At 41.5% G+C, this 22,363-nt stretch overlaps 1 protein-coding gene across 2 annotated transcripts in view; it reads right to left on the reverse strand.

Annotated features, from left to right (window-relative positions):
• Positions 1-65: 65 nt before the first annotated feature.
• The window catches only part of TP53BP2 (tumor protein p53 binding protein 2), a 55,871-nt gene continuing 33,573 nt past the window's right edge, over positions 66-22,363 (reverse strand). For both annotated transcript variants that reach the window (XM_059840671.1, XM_059840672.1), the window contains exons 6-18: positions 20,433-20,607; positions 18,867-19,048; positions 18,339-18,503; positions 17,705-17,942; positions 15,931-16,059; positions 14,576-14,712; positions 13,346-13,835; positions 12,140-12,921; positions 10,151-10,288; positions 9,447-9,580; positions 8,269-8,435; positions 4,544-4,743; positions 66-865 (exon numbers count right to left, since the gene is read on the reverse strand). In XM_059840671.1, the coding sequence (XP_059696654.1) occupies positions 824-865; positions 4,544-4,743; positions 8,269-8,435; positions 9,447-9,580; positions 10,151-10,288; positions 12,140-12,921; positions 13,346-13,835; positions 14,576-14,712; positions 15,931-16,059; positions 17,705-17,942; positions 18,339-18,503; positions 18,867-19,048; positions 20,433-20,607 (2,979 nt within the window). In that variant the 3' untranslated portion in view covers positions 66-823. The remainder of the gene's footprint in view (positions 866-4,543; positions 4,744-8,268; positions 8,436-9,446; positions 9,581-10,150; positions 10,289-12,139; positions 12,922-13,345; positions 13,836-14,575; positions 14,713-15,930; positions 16,060-17,704; positions 17,943-18,338; positions 18,504-18,866; positions 19,049-20,432; positions 20,608-22,363) is intronic.

Here is a 22,363-nt window from a genome sequence, read left to right on the forward strand (position 1 = left end):
GTAATGTACAACAGCAGTGTGTCTTCACTAGCAACATTTCTAATTAAAATACCCAGAGTTAAAGCTTAAGAGGAGACAAAAGTTTAATGGTGGAGTAAACAAGTAGAGTAAAAACAAGTACATTGTCAAGGACTACAGAAAGTTTCTACACTTAGTCTTCAAAGTACAAAATACAATAAATACATGAGGCTCTTTGTAAAAAGAGGAATCTAAAACTACATTTCTGTTACAGCTCATGATATTTTGAATACATAGAATATCTAAGATGCTACAGCTTTTTTAAAAGTTATTGCTTAATGGATTGGTCATGTGGTTGTCACTCTTCAGATGCACTTGAGTTTTTTTAGCTTCTTTTAACAAACATTCTGCTTCCAGCAATAAGTAGTTGGGTGCTGTGCACATACTTCAGTTTCTCCCATCTGGAAAAAGCCTCGGGATAAATTTGCACAAAGCCAAGTTGTCTGTTTCATGATAATTCCTTCAATGGCAATTTCAAAAGGTCCTTGTATTTAATGCAGAAAAGAAGTGAAACTCTCTTCTGCCATGTTTGAAGACAGCTGGGTGGGTACTTGAACATAATGGCTTGATTTGACCAAAGGCAGCAGAATTTCATTTGCTTGTAAGCATTATTTCATCGTGTACAATGCCCTCATCCATTTGCTAATGCATGAATCCTTCATTTGTTTTCAGAGCACATTTTTCATAGCTTTCAAATTACATTGTCATTGAAATAAGTCTCATGATATTGGAACCAACACAAAATGGACTTTTTTCTGTAAGTTATCCATGATTAGTACTTCAAGAATCTGGCTTCTGTACTATTTCATGCCAAGCTTCTTTGTCTAGGTTTAATCCTTGGATACAGCTGAGGGTAAAACAGAAATGAGGTTTAAAAAATTAGTACTTTAAAAGGTTACTTTTTTAAAAGAAAAAATAAAGGAACACAAACCCCCTCTCTTTGGTGCTACAATTCTAATGTAACCCACAGTAGAAATAGCATGGTTATAAAAACCACCCAGGGCACTGATAAATATGAATTTAGCAGTCTTAAGCAAACTTAAAAAAATACTGTGTCAGTACAAAAGGAAGGTATTGAGCAGCACATAATTGAGGACTTTCAGCTCTACCCAGGTGGGTGGGCCAGGAAAAGCACATGGCTTTGTAAGTTGAGAGACTTCTGAGGTCCGTGAACTGGGGGATTATTCCCTGTTTTATAAATGGGACCAGAGAGGTGAAGTCTGGTTTGCTTTCTCTCACCTATCAGCCTTTATGGCAGTATAGCTTTGGGCAAGCTGGAAACATCTGTCTGCAGAAGGACTATGGAAGTGGAGGAGCTTTAGAGAGTGGAGGGTGGGTGGCCAGTTCCATGAATGACCTGCCCAGCAGGAAACTGGTCCCTGCCAGCCTGTGGCCACTGGGCCATGTGCTGGTCACACACACACAGGGGTGCAGGGGAAAACTGACAGGACAGAGCTTGGCACAGCACACAGCAGGGACAGGTGTGGCACTCACATTCTCTGAAAAAATCCCTTCACCCAGGATTTTTCTCCTGGGAAGCTGAGAAGCCTCAGAAGAAAAGGAAAACAATTCTTATCTCATTTGCTTCTCCTGTGTTGTGCTTATGTGGAATGTGTTTGGAGATTGTTTACCCACAGGTGATTGTTCCATTGGAAGGGCTCAGGGAACAGCTGCTGTTCTGCACAGCTTGGCCACTGGCATGTGAAAATAGGAGGATATACTTCATCCAGTTAGGAGAGATGAATCCTCCATGCTCTAACTGAAGCATGTCTACATCACAGCTTAAAGCTCTCCTCAAAGCTGCCCCCTTCTCTCTTTAATCAGACTTTCTTCTTTTCTCAGGGACTAAGACAAGGCCAATGACTTCACCACAAGGACTGTCTCAGCCTGCTGTGATTTCACCACTCTTAGAGATGAAGTCAGTCAGTTATAGTACCATAGCACCTGACAGTATTATCTTATTAGCATAGGGAGACAGGGAGTCACTAAGAGGGGTAGAGCAGTGATACAGATAATTCAATTCTTGTTTTTATTCAATACACCTAGCTGCAAAAGGATAAAAGCAACTATGATAAAAATAAGAATATATTAATCTACCAGATGTTTTCCTCTTTGGTGAACATCACAGACTAGAATTCAGCTGCTGCATTAAAATGCCTGTAATTGCTTTGGAGAATCACCACAAGATATTTCAGTGGCAGCACTCAAACAACTGAACAGACACAGGAGTGTCACAGTTAATAAATACTGTGTAGTTCTCCCCAAAGATTCTGTTGGGATTGTGTTGTGCTTACAAAGGTAAGTTCTGATCTCCAGTTTAAGTTGTGCTGCCTTGTGCTTTTTTTCCCCCCTAGAAGCACAGGTGTTCCTTGTGTTCTTACACATCTGTGCTAAGGCTCAAACGACAAGATTATGAACAAGCACTACATGCACAATTCTGCCCAGGGCAGGCAAAAATCAAAAGGCTGCCATTTTACCCTTACTGTGCAGGGCTGATGGCTGCTCTCAATTTAGAAATGTTTACTTTGGAGAGGAAAAAAACTGAGCAGGAGTAGTATGTTAGACAGGATTTTAGAGTACATGGTGTGTAGGCCTGACCTGGAAATGATACAGACATGAAAACTGATTTTGCATTAGATAGAGTTGCTCTGAAAAATCCAAGCAGTTTAAGAGTAAGGATTATCTGCATGAGGAAGGAGGCTCAGCCTCTTTCAAGCATCATACATCAATCAGCTAAAATTCACAGTGGTTAATCTTGGAGAACCTCTTATCTCCAGCACCAGGGCAACTAGAATTGCAGAAAAAAGCTTAATGGAATTTTTATATATGTGTCCATCTGCCATCATTTTCTAGCAACTCAGCTATGAGGAGAAATACAGGGACATAATTGAAAGTGTTTTATTTGTACACTGTTTTTTTTAATAAAAGGCAATACAAAAGGTGATGAGAGAAGGAGAGGCCATTCATGTAAGGCCTTAGACATATAGTTAAATCTTACTTTAAAAGCATAGGAGAAAAAGGTCTGCCTTTACTGAGCTATGTAATCTGTTTTCCAACACTAGAAAAAAAGATAAACACTGCAAAAATCTAGGTTATCTCCTTGGATCAAAAGGTGCCCTGTGTATATAGGGAAGGACTCATGACTCACTCTTCATGCAAGTTTCAGTTCTGAAGGCCCTTTGTGCCAGTACATCACTTTTTTGAAACGGGGAAAATTCTCAAAAAGTCATAGAATATCTTGAGTTGGAATGGACCCTCCAAGGAATCACTGAGTTCAGCTCCTGGCCCTACACAGGACAGCCCTAAAATCACCCCATGTGCCTGAGAACATGTGTGGTGTTTTCTGAGACCCCTGTTGTTGGAAGGAATGATGAATTTGACTTCATGTTCTTAGAAGACGAATTTATTATGATTTATACTATATTAAAGAATACTATACTAAACTATACTACAGAATACAGAAAGGATGCAGACAGAAGGCTAAAAAGATAATAATAAAAACTCATGACTCTCTTTTCAGAGTCTGACACAACTTGGCCATAATTGGCCAATTAGTAAAAACAATTCACATGTTGGATAAACAATATCCAACCACATTCCAACGCAGCAAAACACAGGACTAATGAATGAGATAATACTGTTTTCCTTTTTCTCTGAGGCTTCTCAGGAGAGAAATCCTGGGCAAAGAGATTTTTCAGAAAATATGACAGTAACAAGCATGCTCAAGAAAGCCTTATTCAGAGAACATGTTTGGATAAAAGGGATTTTTTTTTCTCTAAGATGGTGAAACAAGGTTGGTATTAGGGCCTGCTGTGCATAGCAGGGTGGTGATACATGTTGTTCTTATGGGCACCCTGATATATGGTCTCCTCAAGCCAGGTCTCATAAGCTCTTGGAGATTTATTATCAATATATAAATATATACCCAAGATAGCTCAGCTACCTTAGAAGGCATCAAATCAGCAGCATGGCTTCTGTGGTGGTGTTGGAAACAGAAAAGTTTTAATAAAAGGCAAAATAACAAAACTCTGTAAAGAGAAAAACTGAGCCAGGTGCAAGAGGTTCTTGCTCCTGGTTAAACACCCCATAAAAGCCACTAGTTTCTTTGTTCTCTTCTTTTTCTAGTAAATTGCTCAGATGGGACTTTCTGGCTCCTGTCCAACTGGCTATCCTTAAGTTTGAGGTGAAGTCCCCAAGATCCTATGAGGTGTCTCTTTTGCTAATTGAGGAAAGAAACTTGTGGGCTCCTTTTTAAGGAGACAAAGGATAGTTTTGTCACTCCATCCACAGGGGGCACACTCCTATAGCACCCATTAATCTGTGTTAAGTACCTTAAACAGAGGCTGTCAACCCACTCTGCCAAGGCATTCAACTCCCTAAATAAAGATGGAGAATGTCACCTCCTTCCTCTGGACTCTTAAAGCTGCACCTCCATGCAAGAGATCCAAGGGGAACACAATGCTGCCTACACTCCACATCCAGAGGTGGGGTTGTTTTTTTGGCTCTGGAAGCAGCCAGGACTCACCCCTAGCAGGTTTCTGGGCACGTAGCCTTCCTTGTCATTGAGCCGTGCCCACCACCACTCGATCTCCTCCTCGTCCTCGCGGCGCAGGATTGTCATGCAGTCTCCTTCCTTCATGGACAGCTCATCATCGTTCTGAGCCTCGTAATCCCACAGCCCATAAATCACTCCTTTGTTCATGATCCCCATCTTCTCCTGCACTCCTGCAACATTGCAAACACAGAGCAGCTCAAGTGAGAAGAAAAGATATAAATAAAAAGGACGACAGGAGGGAAAGACTCCTTTATTCTTACTGGAAGACAGTCCACGAAAAAAAACCCAAAATTCCTACTGACTTGGCACCATATTGCCTACTCAGAGTTGGCCCTGGAAGAAGTGGCTTTATGAAGTTACAGCAGACAAATTCCTTCCTTAAATATGCTCAAAAAATACCAGGCAAATGGGGAAAGCAGCACTGACTGATAAAAGGTTATATTTTTGTGTCCACATTTTCTAGACCTAAGTGATAAGCAAGAAACACTTTCTGTACTCTTAGTGCAACAGTAATCTCCTTCTGTCACAGACAGATAGCAATGCCTGCTTGGGTTGACCACTACTGTCATTTTGATGCTTGTGGTGTCATTTGCCACCTGGGTCATTTTATTTCAGAACTTTAAAGCACGTTGCATCTCAGCCCTATACCTGAGAGATCTGCTTGCTTCTCTGCAGCTGCTTTTGGTTATCTCAGCAGTTTTCATTTCTAACACTATTTTTATTTTCCTTGTTTTAAACACTGCCTTCAGAAACACAATTATGTTAAATGATTTCTGGACTAAGGGGTTTTGTAGTACACACATGCACCCTGCAGGATTATTCAGAACTTGCTCATTTTACAGCTGTAGCCAGAGATTATACTCTTCTTTCTGCACCCATTTCCTCAGCCTCTAAGCAGAAAACTGGAAAAGATATCTTAGTTTGTACACCAGTTGATTTTCTCTTAGGTAATTATTTTAAAATACTGAATTCTACTGTGGGTTTTTTGTTGTTGTTTGCTTTGGTATTTCCAGGAGCAGAGAGCACGCTGCACACTGCATCACAAAACTCATCCTTTCCCTTTTCATCATGCACCTATTACCACCTGCATCTGCTAAAGGAAGCATCTGCTCAAACCAAATTCTTCACTTCTGCACACCAGCTCAGCACATAACATTAAATTACTTCCAGTGCATGATAAGCTCTGCTCAGAGAAACTCTTCCCTTGCTTTGCATTTGGTATGATTAGAGGTTTGGCCAAAGCCATGCTCTGCACCCAGGGAAGTGAAGATTGAGCACTGAGCATCAAAGCAGGCATTACATTTAAGAAACTGAAAATTTCCATACTTCATGACCTGTAATTGAATCAATGCTAAAGGATGATTGGTTTTATTTAAACCTACCTGTACTTCTTACTTGATATTGGACATCATTTGCAACAAAAAGATTAGGTGAATCAATGAATTATACCAAGCTTAATACTGAGTTTAGAGGGCCAGGTTTTAGTGCAGTTCTGGAAACAGATACAGATTCCCAAACTTCTTTTACAGAAGCAGTTTTAAGGAATAATTTCTTACAGTAACTACAGGCAAGCAGAACCAGTCTTAGCAAAAGGACTGATTTCTGATGAAACAATAAGGAACTTTGGTAGCTGAACAGCCAATACCATCAAGAGATAGTTTCAGTGGTTTCAATCTGGAAAAACTGGCCAAACTTAATAGGCCAAAGCCTTACAGTCCTTTCAGGACCCACCAAAAAGTATCTCATAACACAAGAAGATCCCAAACTCAAGAAAAAAACAGAGTATCAAGTGAAATCATCGGATGGAAGGTCATAAAAAACCCCACAAACAAAAAGAATGGATTTCTTCATGCTTTATATAATGAGACCATGGACCTCATTTCCACAGGATCTCATGGCAGTTTATCTGAATCTAAGAATTAGACAAATTCCTGAAAGAAATACCTCAAGAGCTGTGCAACACAAATAGACCATCTCTTAATTCATGTCTGAGTTAAAACCAGTTTAAAATATTAGACAAGTAATTTTTTTATCTAATCCTACAATTTTCCTTGGGTATTTGGTGTTGATGACCTCCCTCAGAGTCTGGATACAAAACCAAATGAATTTTTGTTTAGCCTACAAATTTTGATGCCAGTTTAAAAAAGCTTCCTCCCTTTACAGAGAAAACTATATATTTGGCACCAAAGACACAGTTTTCAAGCTTAGTGAGGACAGCTGGACAGACTGTTTTGAAATCTCCTGGCTTAGGAGCAGCTTAGAGAAACTCAGCTCTCAGCTGCGCCACAAAAGCAGAAAGGCAGTTTTACAGCTTTTTCTGCTGTGTTACATTGCTGTTACTCTAACCTCTTGCAGAGAGATGACACACCAGCTGGTGTGTGCCTAGGGGACATGAGCTACATATAAAACAGAGAAAAGTAATTTAAAACCTCATTACACACAAAACATACAGTAAAGTAATGTAAAACCTCACTGCCTAATACTCATCACACCCTAGGGGGAATTCGTTTTCTCCATTCAAAGATAGTATCTCTGTAGCCTTACTATTTGAATAAAATCTAAACTTAATATGGGATATCTTTTTAAATGCAAGTGAAGAAAAAAGTCAGGAAGGTACAGTCAAACTCAGTGCTTACTAACATCCATCAAGGCAGGACCTTGGCAATAGCTTTTCTGGTTCTAAGGTGCACATTAGGAAATACTCATTTCAAGACACCAGGTAACAGCCATGAACTGCCCACTGACATACCCATACCACTTTTCTTTCATGTAAAGAAGTTCTTATGTGGCAAGATTCACCTAATTGGTGCATCTGTCAATGCACATGCTTCAGTCAAAGCTTTTAATATAAAGAAACCTTCTGGTTATAGGCTCTGCTCCACAGGGTGAGTATTTCAAAGTTCATCTCAATGGAACTCAGGAAGCTGCTGAAGCTGGTGAAAACCTCTCTCTTTCCAAGAGGCATAGGCACCTAACCTGAGTGTGCAACTCACCCCTCCTCATGCACCTCTCAATGAAGTGAAAGGTGGCAGGGTGTCAGAACCCAAGACATTCCTCTGGCTGCTCTGGAGGACTCGAGCCCCTGGCAGGGGGCTCAGAGACCTTGACATGGAGTCAAAGACACCTGTACCTTCAATTTTAGCCCCTGGAAAAAATTACCAACTTTGGGTGAAGATTAACATGCCACAAGAGTTTGAGTGGAATGTTAGTGAATTTATCACAATGTGAAGATGTAGAATTTTGGGGATTTAGAATGGGGGTTCAAGAGGAAAGATGGAAGAATCTGGGCGTGTTCTGTCTTTCTTCTTTTTCTTGTCCTCCACCTTTTGCTGGGATGGTGACACTTTTGGATTGGTTTAGAGTAGAGACAGATTGTCTAACGTAGGTGACAGGTATTGGAAAGTTATTGTAAATAAAGTACACACAGTTCTTAGTATAAAAAGCCAACACCACCCCAAGGGTGGTCAGTGTGCCACGAGCCAACCTGCCAGACAGACCTCAGTGGGTCAGGAAAGAATGGGTTAGAGAAGAGAAAATAAACAACCTCGAGAACCAGAGCTGAGGAATCTCAACTTCTTCCTCGACCGTGGGGCTGGGAAAAAAGACTTTTCAATACCTCGGGAGCCATTCCAGCAACACAAAACCTGAGAGCAGGGGAGCCCCTGGCGTGCTGCAGGGCTGGGGATGGCACTCACCATACAGGAACTGGGAGCACTGTGTGTAGCCCTCCTCCATCTCCTCGCACTTGTCCGCAGCCGTCTGCATGTCGCTGTAGGTCATGGCAAACACAGCTGCCCCTGACTCCACCAGGAACTTGCACACCTGCACGTTATTGCAGGATGCTGCACAGTGCAGAGGGGTCCTGCAAGGCAAGCACAGAAGGATGGCATTTCACTCCCAGTGCTTACAGTGCCCTGGGAGCAAACAGCATCCAAGCCTGCAGGACCTGGGCAATCAGCCCTGCCCTGCTGAGGGCTGCCAAGCACAACACCTAACTCAGCACGTCAAAAGCAATCACTTTTCACAGGTAACAGGAGCTACTGAGAGCTGCTTGAGCCCTAAAACTAAGTTTCCATACAGATCTCCAGTTATTCTACCTTTCTGTAATCCATTACATTTAGGAACATTCATTAAGGAACTAAAAATTCAACAATTAATCAACATTAAAACCCACTCACAAATCTTCCTGACATCATGCCTCTTCCAATCCACATAATACTTCAAGATTTGACTTCGTGACAAGGGCCTGTAATTGTGACAACCCCTCAGGCTGAGGGAGCACATGCAGCTTTGTTCACTTTTAGGCCTCAAGCACTTCTGTTATAGGCAGAAATACCAGTAAAATCACTACCCCCTGCATCAGCCTCCCATAAATAATCTCCCTAGTTATTTGTAAAAAGGATTTGTAACACATTATCAGTTGCAAGCCTTGTTTGAAGGTTTTCCACTTTATTTTGGTTTCAAGTTGGCTGATTATTGGACAAAGAACTGGGGAGAGTTTGCATGGCTAGATACTGCCCAGAGCACAAGTAAGTTATAGGTTATCTCACAGAGGGTATTGGGAATTTCAGCATAAGGTTCATTATGAGCTGTCTTCAATATCTCAAAGAAACAGAGCCATTTCCTGACAACTGTGTCCACCCCTACAATGGTTTTTTCATGCAGGGAATATTGCTTTAATTTCCTTATTTTCCCATCTGCAAAGTCCCATATGATGCCCCACAAAGAAGTGCTGCTGTTCTGCTTTGGAAAGAAAACTAATTGCCAGCTCCACAGGAGAAAAGTAAGGGACATTGTGAGGAACCCGCAGCAGCTCCCAAGTCCTGACTCTAGTGGAGAACATCCCTAAGGAGGCACTTAATGAAAGCCTCACCATCCATCACTGTCTGCTGCGTTCACGTTCACCCCAAACTGCACCAGGAACTTCACGATTTCTGTGTGCCCAGCACACACAGCGTTGTGCAGAGCAGTAATTCCTTCATCATTGGGCATGCTAGGATCTTCCACCTGGCCAGACAGAAAGGAACAATCACATTCAGGTGAAACTCTGGAATAAGTATCTCTTCTCACACAAAAATCAATTGTATTATTCCGAAATATGAATTTGTGATGAATTTCTAGAAAGGACATGAGCAAGAAGACTACATTCACTACCAGCTTTGCACCAAGATTCATATTTAAGTTTGCATTCTCCCTTTAACAGTGTGGTTCAGAGAAACAGGATCTTGATAACTTACTAGAAGTACTTTCAATAAATTTCTGATCTATGTTTATTTAACTTTATTTAAAGTTCACATGGATTTTGCCTACCAAATTATCTGATAACATGCCAGACAGGGAATGAAACACTACATAAAAAATGAGAAAAAGGTGTCCTGCAAATTTATGGTCTCGATGCTAAATATCCACTGTGGATTTAACACACTTAAAATCAGCCTCCAAGTATGATCACTTAGAACCTGCTAGGATTTAATCTCCTCAAGAACAGATCTAGGCTCTGCACTAGTCCAGAAAAGCTATGACTACTCAGTTTCAGCCAGCATTGAAATTCCTTGTTTTACAAATTAGCATTTGTACCTCATAAATTATTCTCTGCACAAGGTCAAACTCCCCCTCCAAAGATGAATCCAGAAGCAATGCCAAGGGATTGAATTTCACTCTCATTCCATGGCCAATCCTTTCGGAGCCAGTCTTACGCAAGTTCGTCCTCTTCCCCTGTGAAAAGGTGACACAAGTTACAGGCACTTTTTTCCTGGCAAATGATGAATGCAAAAGTGCTTATTTGGGAATGACAGCAGAAATGATCAACTAGAAAAGTGTTTGGTAGGAAATTGATAGTATTTTTTACCAATCCCCAAACACATTTCTGAATATATTAGGTTAAGCATGTTATGAAAGATCTCTGCCTTTGTTTCTGGACAAGGTCATTATACAACTCTCATACAGAAGTTACCTTGATCAAACATCAACAAAGTAATGAAACTACCAAAGATCAGGAAAATATGCAAATTTTTTGTTTGTTTTTTTTGACAATTTCACCATTAACTCTCATACCTGTTAGACAAACCAAGCAGCACACTCCACAAAGAACACTAATGCAAGTGCTGATCTAAAGTTCCTATCATCTTTGCAAGCATACCAGAGGTTAGCAGGAGCAAACAGTGATGGAAAATGGTTTTGGGAAAATACAGAACCAAGTGCAGAATTGCTTTAGATGCTCCCATTGATTCCCAAGCATTTCTATAGCTGAGTTTGTACCCACTGCTTTAGGAAACACGCTCGCATTAGCTCAGCGCTCGCCCAGCTGCCTGGGCAGCAGCAATAACACCATTCACCAGGGTATGTAAATTTCTGACAGATGTCCAGGCAAAGATGAATAGAACTGACACATATTCTGCAAGAGCAGGCATGTGGAGATAAGATATTTAAGTAGAAATGCTCTTCTGCCTGTAGATTTGTATGTAATATCAAAAGTAGAGGCTTTTCCAAAAGCGAGCCTGGCAGAACAACCCACGGATTTAAATATGAAATCAAGAAGTTGGGCTGGTTTCTTCTCATCATTGCAGAATTACTACCAAACCAAGCAGAAGTGAGTTCTCACAATTCAGGAAATTCTACCACTCAAGTTTCCTTGTAAAAGGGAGCAAGAACAAAATCTTTAAAGCATGAACACAGGAAATGTCTACTCCATGCACAAATTACAAGGTTAAAAAGCACATTTAAATATTTTAACTCCTCTGCAGTGAAGTGACAGAGGAAAAAACCACTTTCATGTATCAGGTTAGGAAAACTGTTATCAAAACTCTACTCTTGATAGGTTTTTTTAAGAAAGTCTGAGAAACCAAAGGCATTAAGCATTTTTGTTCTGCAACAGTGAGATAACATCATACCTCACACAGATACAAACTTGCAAAATAAAATAGTAAAAATGCTGCCTCCTCCCAGCCCCAAGAGACTCCATTTTGATGCAACTTGAGAGTAGACTGATGGTAAATCAGATTTCAAAGAAATTCAGTAAACATTCAGTAGAAGAAGTACAAACAGCTGGTATCTACAAATCAGTTTTTTACACAGAAACTAAGGAAGTTTGTTCCTACGTATTTTTCAAGAAAGGCACTGTCAGATAAACAAATGCAATCCAGGATTAAGAAAATTAGTCCTCAGCTCATACTAGCAATAGTGGGAAATGCTTGTAAAATCTGTATCTGTACCTCAAGGGAAAAAAGAAAAAAATCAGCTTTAATTTTTCTTAAAAAGGAAGTAAAATCTGGGTGTAGGCAGACTTCTAGAAGGAAGGATTCTTTACAGCTCTGTAGAGTTTTACTATTTGTGTATTCAATTTGAAACCCTTCATTATGTCATTAATTCTAGGGACAAGAGAGACTTATCATTACTGTCTGGAGATAAGAGCATCCCACAACTAGAACAGATACCAACAGAGAGACTCCTAGACTGTGTGACTGTTCTCCCACATCTGCCTGAGCTCTACAACACAATGCACAGGGTTTATGGCAGCACTCAAGATGATTTATTGACAGGGCACCCCAGTTGTAAGCTAATACTTACAGGAGGCAAGGAAAACTGTCCAGTAACTTCAGGAGGCCTCATATTGAAAGAGTCCTCTCCCAAACTCTCTGGTTCCCCTGATGGGTAGGGAGGTGGTGGGTATGGAGGATATTCTTCCATGTACACCTCCAGCGGCAGTGGAGCTTCTAGGTTTGGCTCTTCTGGTTTGGGCTGCGTGAGTTCATCGCTGTCTGACACAGCTTCAGGCACAGGGTCCAAAGGTGCAGGGGGAAGAGCAGCTTCACCCTGCTCTGCTGCTGTGCTTTCTGTCTCCTCAGCAATAGCTGCTTCTGGCATGGAAGCAGCCGTTTCCTTTTCGGCCTCCGTGCTTAGATAAGGATTTGGGATTTCCACTGGGCTTTCAGGACTGGCAGCTGATGCCGCCTGTTTGGAGGGATGCGAGGGAGCTGAGATAGTCTCCATTGCAGCCAGAGTGGTCCTCTGATAGAGAAGCTTCTGGATGTTGGGGCCATTAGGCCCCTCAGGCTCAGTGATGGAGCTGCGCTTCTTCAGCGGCCGGGGCGCGTTGGACAGCTTCTTGCGCAGCGCCTCCAGGTCGGCGTCGCTCTGGTTGCGGTAGGGGTTGGACAGGAAGGGCAGCAGCTTGGTGGGGCTCAGGGGACGGGGGATCCGCTCCGGTTCGTGGTTCTCGTGAGCAGAGGCTGCTGTTTCCATCTCGGGCTCTGGGCTGCCTGGCTTGCCCTGGAGGTTGGAGTAGATGTTGTCTGTCTGCGGCAGCTGGTTCTGCAGCCCAGCTCCTGCCATCACGGGCTTGCCATACACTGTGGAGTGGTTCAGAGAGGGGTCAAGGGGAAACAAGGTTGAGTATTTGATCAACAACAAATACTCAAGAGAACAACAAATGTTCAAGAGAACAATACTCAACAAATGTTCAAGAGAACAACAACAAAGAAAGGTGAATCAGGTTGTGTATTCTTTATGTAGAGCAAAGAAGCAGAATACAAAAGACTGAACAGAACCGATCTGGTAACCAGATCTACCATTAGTTATCTTGCAAGCCCAAGACACACATTCTGCACTTCTTGTTAACACTCTTACACAGCATGGAAGATCCACCCAAGATTCTTGCAGCTGCCTTCACCCACTTAACTCCCTGAAGAACAGCTTCATACCCGCAGACCAGGTGGAAAGAACATCCACCTGACGTTTATCAGACAGAAGACAGGGAGAGAGCCCCATGCTTACCACTTGGGAAATGTGGTCCTCTGGTCTGTGCCCTTGTCAAAGCACTCTGCACTGCCTGCTGGAAGTTCTTCCCAGGAGTCTGCTGTTGGGTGTACATGCTGTAAATGGAACTGGCAGCCACAGTCTGAGGCTTTCGAAATGGCGGCAGCGAAGTCTCTTTGGATGGCTGAGGAGTAAAAGGTCTCACAGCTGCTGCTGGGGGACTCTCCTGCTTGGAGGAAGGAAGAATTTGATCCTGACTAGAGGAAGAACCTGCAGGAGGTACTGAAATTCTTTGCTGTATCTGCTGAGAAGGATGAGAAGGCTGCTGTGCCACTGGCTTTTGCTTGTTCCCCACAGCTGCAATAGCCAAAGGCAGCTTCTGTAGGTTTCCATCCAGCTTTGTATCAGCAGGTTGAAGATGACTGGCTTGACCGAAGTAAGGCAAGTTTATCTGTTTTGGTTTAGTGGGGACAGGTGGTGGCACCTTGGTTACGTTTTTATTGGTTGTCTGAAAGACAAAAAAATTCACTAAGATAAAACAGTAAAACATGATTTAGGAGTTCTGCTATGAAGGACCAAAGAGCCTCAAAGTATGGCACAGTATCTTATATCTACTACTGCTGTAATAAGGTTTACAACATCACTGAAACCAGGAAGAAACTGCTTGAAACTTTTTGTCATCACTGATATTTTTAAATACTTTGAGCCTATTCTCTTTCATTCTTCTGTAACAGCTATGTCTAAAACAGGAGCAACGACAGGGCACAATAATTTCTCCAGAGATATCAGACACTCAGTTGTCAAGAGGCTGCTCTCCAACAAAGCACCTGTCATCCCCAGCTGTAGGCTAGTGCACCCCTACCTGATCAAACTGTGTCCTCATGCCAAAATTTAGGTGGCAAGTTTTACTGCTGTCAAACATCTGAAGGACACTGTTGCATTAAAGAGTGAAACAAGCATGTAGATGATTTTGAAAAAAAGAAAACAAACATGCAAAAGCCTCTTTGTATCTTAGGGGGAAAAAAATACACACTTGTACAAGTAATACAGTCAGATTCCCACCACAGTGACTGCAGGGAATGATGTGGAGTTACCAATTGCCATTAAAAGCCTAAGAGGGTTTTTTTCTCAGAAGCAGTCTTTTAAAAGCTGACCTCAGTACTTCAAATGTGGCTGGCAGAAAGCTCTGAGAAGAGCTGTGGGTAAGGCCTGGCAGATGGGAAGCAGCAGCCAGGACTCCCTGCATACCTGTGCCTCCCGCAGGAGATCCTCGCTGCTCTGGTTCTTCCTCAGCGTGCCCAGCCCAGCAGACTGCTCCACAGAGTCAAACATGGAGAACGGACGCACCTTCTTCTCTCTGTCTCGTAAAAGAGCTTCCCCTTCAGCTGTTGTTGAAGAGAGAGGAGACAACTTTCAAAAGGGATGGCACAGTTGTAGGGGTGAGAGTCCTGCTGTGTAGCCACATTTCCCTTCACAGAGAAAAGCAAGGCACAGCTTCCCAGAGATATTTCTGGGATTCACATTCTATAAACCTCAGAGAGAGAAAAAACAATTCTTATCATTTACGGCTCCTGTGTTTTGGAACAAGTGTAATGCACTGAGGAAGATTGTTTACCTGAAGGAATTGGCTTGATTGGATTCTGGTGTGAGTGTTTTGATTCACTGACCAATTGAATCCTTGTGTGTGTCAGCTGACAGTCACAAGATTCTGTGCAGTTGAGTGCTTGGCAGATTCAGTGTAATACAGTGTAATATAATATAGAATAATATAGTATAATGAAGTAATTAATTAGCCTTCTGATAAGATGGAGTCCTCCTCATCATTCCTCCCCATGGTTGGGGTTGTCCTGCTTTCCTATACTGCTGTGTGCAATATTTAGAGTGTATGCAGGAGATGCTTTTTGCATCCATCCTGTCTCTGCACTAAGGGCCCCTGGGCCTGTCAAATCCTGCATTATGCAAATTCAACAGGGGCATGTAAGAAGGAACTAGGATCTTCTTCACCACCTGATGCAAGTTGTGGGTTTGGTTTCTTTCTTCTTAAAAACCCTGCAACACCATAGCAAAAAGTGTGGGATTCACATTCTCTGAGCCTGAGAGAAGGAGTGAGAGAAGCAGAAAAAAGAATGATCAAAACAATTCTCATCTCATTCACTGTTTGTGTTGTGCCAAAGCAGAATGCAATATGGAGATTGTTTACCCAAAGTGATGGTGTTTTGTTTCCTTGGCCTATCAGGGCCAAGCACGTGTGCAGACTGTCAGTCAGCAGAGAGTCATGAGATTCTGGGCAGCTGAGTTGAGTTGGGTGCTTGTGCAGATTCAGTTTAGATGTAACGTAATACAGTGTAATATAATATAGAATATCATAGTATAATAAAGTAATTAATTAGCCTTCTGATGTTATGGAGTCCTCCTCATCATTTCTCCCTGCCACAGGGGTCACCTTGTGTTTCCACTAGCAAAGTAATGGCAAAGTAATGTTCTTTGATATTTCTTTCGAGCTTTCAAATGAATCCTCAATTATTTACTGAAGCATTCAGAAGAGAGGTATCATTAACCAGATTCTCCAAATTTTAAGATTAGCCAAGCACACAAGAACGTACCTTGTCCTTCACTTGTCACAATTCCTTTTCCTGAAGTCAAGGCTGATCCTTGATTAATATGATTGTCTGTATTTGAACTACTCCAGTCAGGAGCAGATGGAGAAGGTTTTGCATTGGGGACCACAGAACCTAGGAAAGATTAAGTGGAACATATTAAGCTAGAATAGTAGTTTTTATTGACTTATTACATATAGTTTTTTTTCTGTAAGAGTCAGGTCTAGCCAATGTAGAAGTATCACATAGAGGTTAATAGCTATAAAACCTAGCATTACATTTTCATTTGTTTGTTTTAAAAAGAGAATGCAAATAAAGTTGAAGAACAACTACCAAAAGCAGCAGCAAAACTCTTTGTCACAGGACACATCTGCACTGAAAGCATTCAAAAAAGAAACTTCTCTAGATTGGCTTATTTCCTGCTAGTAGGAAACTTGCCTTGAGTATCTGTGCTAAGTTAGAAGTGATACAATGTTAAGTATAAAAAAGATATATTGTGCAAAGAAAAACATGATGCCTTAAAGCAAAGACAGACTCTGCCAGGGATAGCCAAAACAGGAGAAAATTCATGTGTATGTGGGTCTGCATTAAAGATCTATGATCTTTACATTCACTGGAGTAGAGGTCTGCAAAAACCACTAAGAAAATGCCTGCAATCTCCTATTAAGTATTTCACCAAATTCTCCCTATTAAATTCTAAATAATCTAAGTAATGTTAAATTCAAACAGTAATAATAAGCAGCAGCAGAAAATTTCATTCTGACAAAGTACCAAAAACTTTTTTTAGGAAATCAGTCCTTTTGTCCAAATGCTAAAAAATAAGAAGTGATATTTTAGTTCAAACAGCTAACCACCATGCATTCCTCTAGCAAAAAAATCAAATTTTGTGTGGTCTAGAGCCTAAATTCCACTCCAATAGTTTTAGGATGAGCAAACCAAATAAAAAGAAACAATCCTCCATTCTCCAATACAGCAAGAGACACTTGGAACTGCTTTTGTGCAATGTTCACTGCAGTATCTGCCAGAATTGGAGATGGAGGAAGGCAGATAGAAAATAAACAGAACTATTCTGCAAGCTCAGTCTCCATTCTTGCTTTTGGGAAGATCAGTGTTCCTCTTCTCTCCCAGCTGAAAAGGGAGTCTTTCCCCAGGATAGCACAGAAGAGATATTTACAACTCTCTAAAAGTTTCTTTAGACTTCTCTTACTGAACTGAACTGTCTCTCAGAGGAGAAAGCCACAGAGGGAAGCCAACAAATTAACTCTCCAAGTAGGAGAGGCCAAACCTCACTCTCCAGGAAGTCAGTAACTTCACTGCTATTTCTGTGCTACAAGCAAGCACCTCCTTTGTGAATTTGTAACGTTGGTTAATCCTTTACGTGTGTCATTTCCAAAATGCACAATCAGAAAACGTGGCATTGCCAGTTTTTAAATCCAGGCACCATGTATGTACTAGAACTGCCTCTAGAAACTCAAACACACTGTTGGATAGTTCTTAGGAGAACTTTAAAACAAATAATTACTTTATAGAAAAGTCCCCCTCTAGTCCACACTGTATAACAACTCAAAGAACTCACTGATAGATTTACTTCATTTTTAACATTGAATCATAGAACCTCAGTGCTTATAAAATATATTCACTGGTGCAGAAAAAATGGCAAGTAGCAATACTGGCATCTCAAATAACACTTTGCTTTAAAAAAGACAAAGCATCAAAACAGAGCTGTTAGGTAAGAAAACAAAACATCTCTGGATAAAAAACATTAATTGTAAGCTATTACCTGCAGGAGCTTTAGCTTGTGAACTGTTCCCAGCTCTCATATTGGGCAGTGTTTGTGTTTTCAGTGGCCCATCAGGTACCTGCAAAGCTTGTGTCCCATCTGAAAATGCTGGCTTCACCAAGAGCTCAGGTCTGGAAGCAATACGTGGCATAGTAGAGGACTGGATATAAGGACCTACTGCTGCCACTCGGCTTGGAGCAGAAGCCACTGGCTGTGGTAAATTCCCATCTGAGGAAACCTTGGGGGGAAGGGGGGGGGGGGAAAGAAAATATAAAGAATTTTATTCTGTAGAGTCCATTCACAGAGTTTAAAAAAGAAGTAAAAAAGAATAGAACGAGTAGCAAACGATATGGCAATATCAAAAGTGCTTTTTTGAAACAGCTCTGAGAATTATAAAGCTGAGGTAGTAATAGCAAAAAAAAAATCTGAAATAGAATTCCACGACAACACGGGTAAGTAGGTTAACACTAATGTACCACGAAAAGCACTTTAATAATACAAGACTTCCACTACATATGGATAAAGACAACAAGTCTAGCATCTCCACAGCCTTTCCCCCAAGCAAGTCTTTACTTCAGGCTGTACAAACAAGACACAGAATTAATGTTTTAGCTGTGAAATAGCCCCCACTTACTGGTACATTCTCTTTCTGTTGCAGAGCTGCCTTTTTCTTCCACAGCCGCTCGCGCAGCTCATTAACACGCTTGTCCATGACTGCCACCTCCAAGTTGCGCTTGTTCAAACACTCCCTCTGTTGCTGCAGCTTGGCATTCTGCTCCTGGTTCAGTTTGTTCCTCAACTGAATAAATTCACAAAGCAGTGGGGGAGGAGGGGAAAACAACCAAAATAAAAACAAATTCACTTTCAGGATCTAGGACAGGAAACGGTTGGAAAGAGAAAAGCCTTCTAAAAAGTCAAGTCATGTTTTCCCTCCTCAGAAAACTTTGGTTAGTCTCCAAATCTTGCAGAAAGGAAAGGTACAGACAGTGTGTGCTCCTTCCCCTCTTTACCTTAAACCCAGCACAACTATCCAGCGTGCAGGCTGTCACACACAGCCCTGGCAGGAACAGGAGCAACGGGATTTCTTTCCAACAAGGTAAGAAACCACCCAACCAACTTTGAGCCCAGAAGGGCTGAGGGTCACAGGCTGGCCCCCCATTACCTGCAGCTCCTTGTAGAGGCGGTCAAGCTCAGCTACAGCCGACTGGTTGTCATGGTAACCATCAATCCTGCCGTTCTTCAGCATCTCCAGTTGCCTGGTGAGCTCCTCCACTTTGGACACGGCCAGCACTAGCTCGCGCTGCTTTTGCTGGAACAGGCTGTTCATCTGTTCAATCTCCTCCACTGCAAAGAAGGGCAGAGCACAATAGCTGCCCTGAGAAACAGCCCAGCGTGGGCTGCTTCCAAGGCAGCACTTAAGGAGGCAGAGAGCGCCCTGCCGGCCTCAGAGCAGGGCTGCTCAGCCAAAGCCACTGCCCTGTCACACCAGCTCTTCCTCTGAGCTCTGGCAAATGCAGGCTCTCTAGAATGGTTATGGAAATTTGGTCTACTTAGAGCACTGACAGGGAGGGAAAGAGAACTTTTTTTTTTTTAAACTTTCTAAAGTATTGAAACAAACAAAACCACAATGCCAGACTGAATTCATCTGGAGAAGCCTAAATTCACTGAATGCTGAATTCAGCAGGAAGATACTCACTAAACCACAAGGCTTATTTATGATACTTGGAACTCTGAATTTAGGTCATAAGAACTCAGTGACAAAACACCCAAGCTGTCACATTAAACAAAGGCTTCAGAGAGCTTTTTCGGGTCTATTACAAACATCTGTCATCAGCTGCTCCCACTGCTGAAACTGTTCTATTGTAGAATGAAGTTTAAGGAAACACTAAGAATTCAAGCAAGTACCAAAATCAGACCTGCTGCAGTAAAACAGATTCACATGCTCCAAGATCTTGTATCCTTCCAAGCCTTAAAACATAAGTTTCTACCATCCTTCCAAGCCTTAAAACATAAGTTTCTTTTGTGCAACAGAACCCAAGCACAAAAGGTCTTCTCCGACAGAAAAACACTTTTGCTTTATCTGTCAACCAAAATGCTTCCTACTAAAGCAATGTATTAATGTTTTCAGTAGAGTCAGGCTGGAAATAACAAGTTCTGCACCACAGAGAGCATGAAAAGGTAGGCAGAAGAATAAATATTTATTTCAGACTTAATGTTGTAACAACATGCTGAACTATAAGCACCCAACCAATACTTAGCAGATACTGGTCAGATTCACATAACTAAAAAGCAAATATGCAGCCAATTTGGCCATTAATTACCTCTTGCATAGAAGGTAACTTGGGTACCAGGCTAAGCTTTGTTACAGGCCAAGAAAATAACAAACTAAATGTGCAGGGTATTGACATCAAGGATGGAAAAAGTTACTGTGGTGCACAAAGGTATTCAAGTAAGGAAAAAAAAGCACACTGTAATTAAAGAGCAGACATGCTAGGCTCAAAACACAGGGTGCTCTTACAGGATGTTTTAAAATATAGTAAGAAAATATATTTTGTTCTAGGTCAGCCATGAGCTTTCTTGGTAAATACAATATGTGAAATTGTTAAGATTACCATCTCCTGTAATGCTGTAAATAACTCCTCTGAATCACTACAATCACCAGAAATTTTTGACTTCTAAGAACTGCATTTCATGAAAAATCCCAGGCTACCTTCCCCCAGCAACTCACCTAATTTCCCATTGCTGAGTCTTTTTTGCTCCACATGACCTTTCAATGCTCTCACTTTCTTAAGTTTGGCTTCTTGATTCTCAGCAATTTCCTTTAATCTCTTCAGTTTTTCCTGTTCAGCAGCTTGCTGTTGCTGTCGCTGATCTTGCTGCTTCAGGAATTTCAGGCGCTGCTCCTGCAGTCAAGGCAAAGATTTTGAAGTCTAAGAAAAATTTAAGCATTCATGTTCCAAGACATTTACAAATTTGTTTTAATCACTACTCAGCTCTTGAGCTACACGAGCTAAGGACTATTTCCTCTCCACCTTCTCCATGCTGCTTGTATTTTATATATCTCCATCATATGTCACATTTTAAACAACTAAGTCATGCTGGAGAATATCAGACATTCTTTATGTAGAAGGCATTCCATAAATTATTGGTATTTTCCATCACTATTTTGTACTTTTACTAGTTCTGCTAAAACCTCCTTGAGATGGAGGATGGCTGCACACCAAACCTCTGATAATGATCAGATATCAGGAGATAATGATCACCATGCATCAAGACACTGGAAAACCTTTACAGTGAACTGGCCCTCATTTGAACAACAGATATCACCTTAGTGGAGAAGATCCTTTTGCCTTTAGAGAGTAAAATAATGTGTTATCAATTTCTACATACACATGTCTAGTTTAGACTTAGAAGAAGCCATAAGACCACTAGATCATCTACAAAAAAATTCCACTAAATCACTGGCCATTATACATGGCTTCCAGCTCTGGAGATGACAGGTTGCTCCAGGGGAGTAGAACTAGTGAGACTTTCCCAAGCACTCCCTAAAATCCAAGACTACCACTGCTTACTTACATAAGAAATCCACACTTCCTCCAAAAAAGCCAAACCCACAAGAGAAAAAAATAAATCACCAGTCAGATTTAGAAAACAGGGATTCTTGTGCACTTGGAATAAAAAAGGCAGAGCAAAAAAGTGAGCCTGCCTTTTGGAGAAAACCAGGACCAGGCAGCATCCTCAGTGTATGCACTACTTTGGAGTCACTCCCACGCAGGAAAATGTCATCAAAAAACAAAGAGATTACAGCTTGTGTCTAAAAAGAAAGTGTCTTTTTCCATTTTTCCTCCCTCAGAATCTATTTTTAATATTGCATCTGATTTCAGAAGGCAGGAAAGAGGCAATGGAAAGTCACTCTGAAGAAGCACCTAGGAAAGCAAGTTTGTTCCAGGCAGGCACTGAAATGAAAATTCCTACCAGTGGGACACCCACAGGACTACTCTTCTTCAAACACCTACCCAATAGGTAACTATACAGACTCAAACTCATATTTTTCTTTTTTAAATCACTTACAGTAAAAATAGTGCTCCTATTTCTTGTGACTACAGTGTTATTTATAAGACCAGGGTGTATTGCCACCACCTGTGAGTGAAACAGAAGCCGTGAAAGTTTAGGCTCCTCATATATAAACACATCTCAGCTGGAACTGAGAAGAGGGCAAAATTCTTTGGCCAATTAAACAAGGCAGTGTGGATATTAATTGTGCTGCTACATTTCAGGTGAAACTTCTCATCACTTGGTTGATTGACCAATTTCCTGCATCATAGTCACACCTGTTCTTACCACAAGCAGAAAAAGTTTTATTGGCAATTTTGTCAGAACATAATATCACTCAGCAGGTGCTGCAGAGCTATTAGAAAGACATGGCTTGAATCATTTCCCTGAGATACAATTATTGAGGGCCAAGGGAACTGAACAAGGTACTAAACATACAGACACACAGAACTGATCTCAAAGGGAGAGGGAGAGAGGATACAGGAAAAGTACTGAGAGCAGATGCCCAGAGCAGCCTTCTTCCCCAGCAAAGCACATTCTGAAATCCATGGGAGCACCCACCCAGACAGACGAGCCCTCTTCAAGACAAGCTCACATTTCACAATT

This window comes from Haemorhous mexicanus, chromosome 3 (assembly GCF_027477595.1).
Source record: "Haemorhous mexicanus isolate bHaeMex1 chromosome 3, bHaeMex1.pri, whole genome shotgun sequence".
Taxonomy (NCBI): domain Eukaryota; kingdom Metazoa; phylum Chordata; class Aves; order Passeriformes; family Fringillidae; genus Haemorhous; species Haemorhous mexicanus.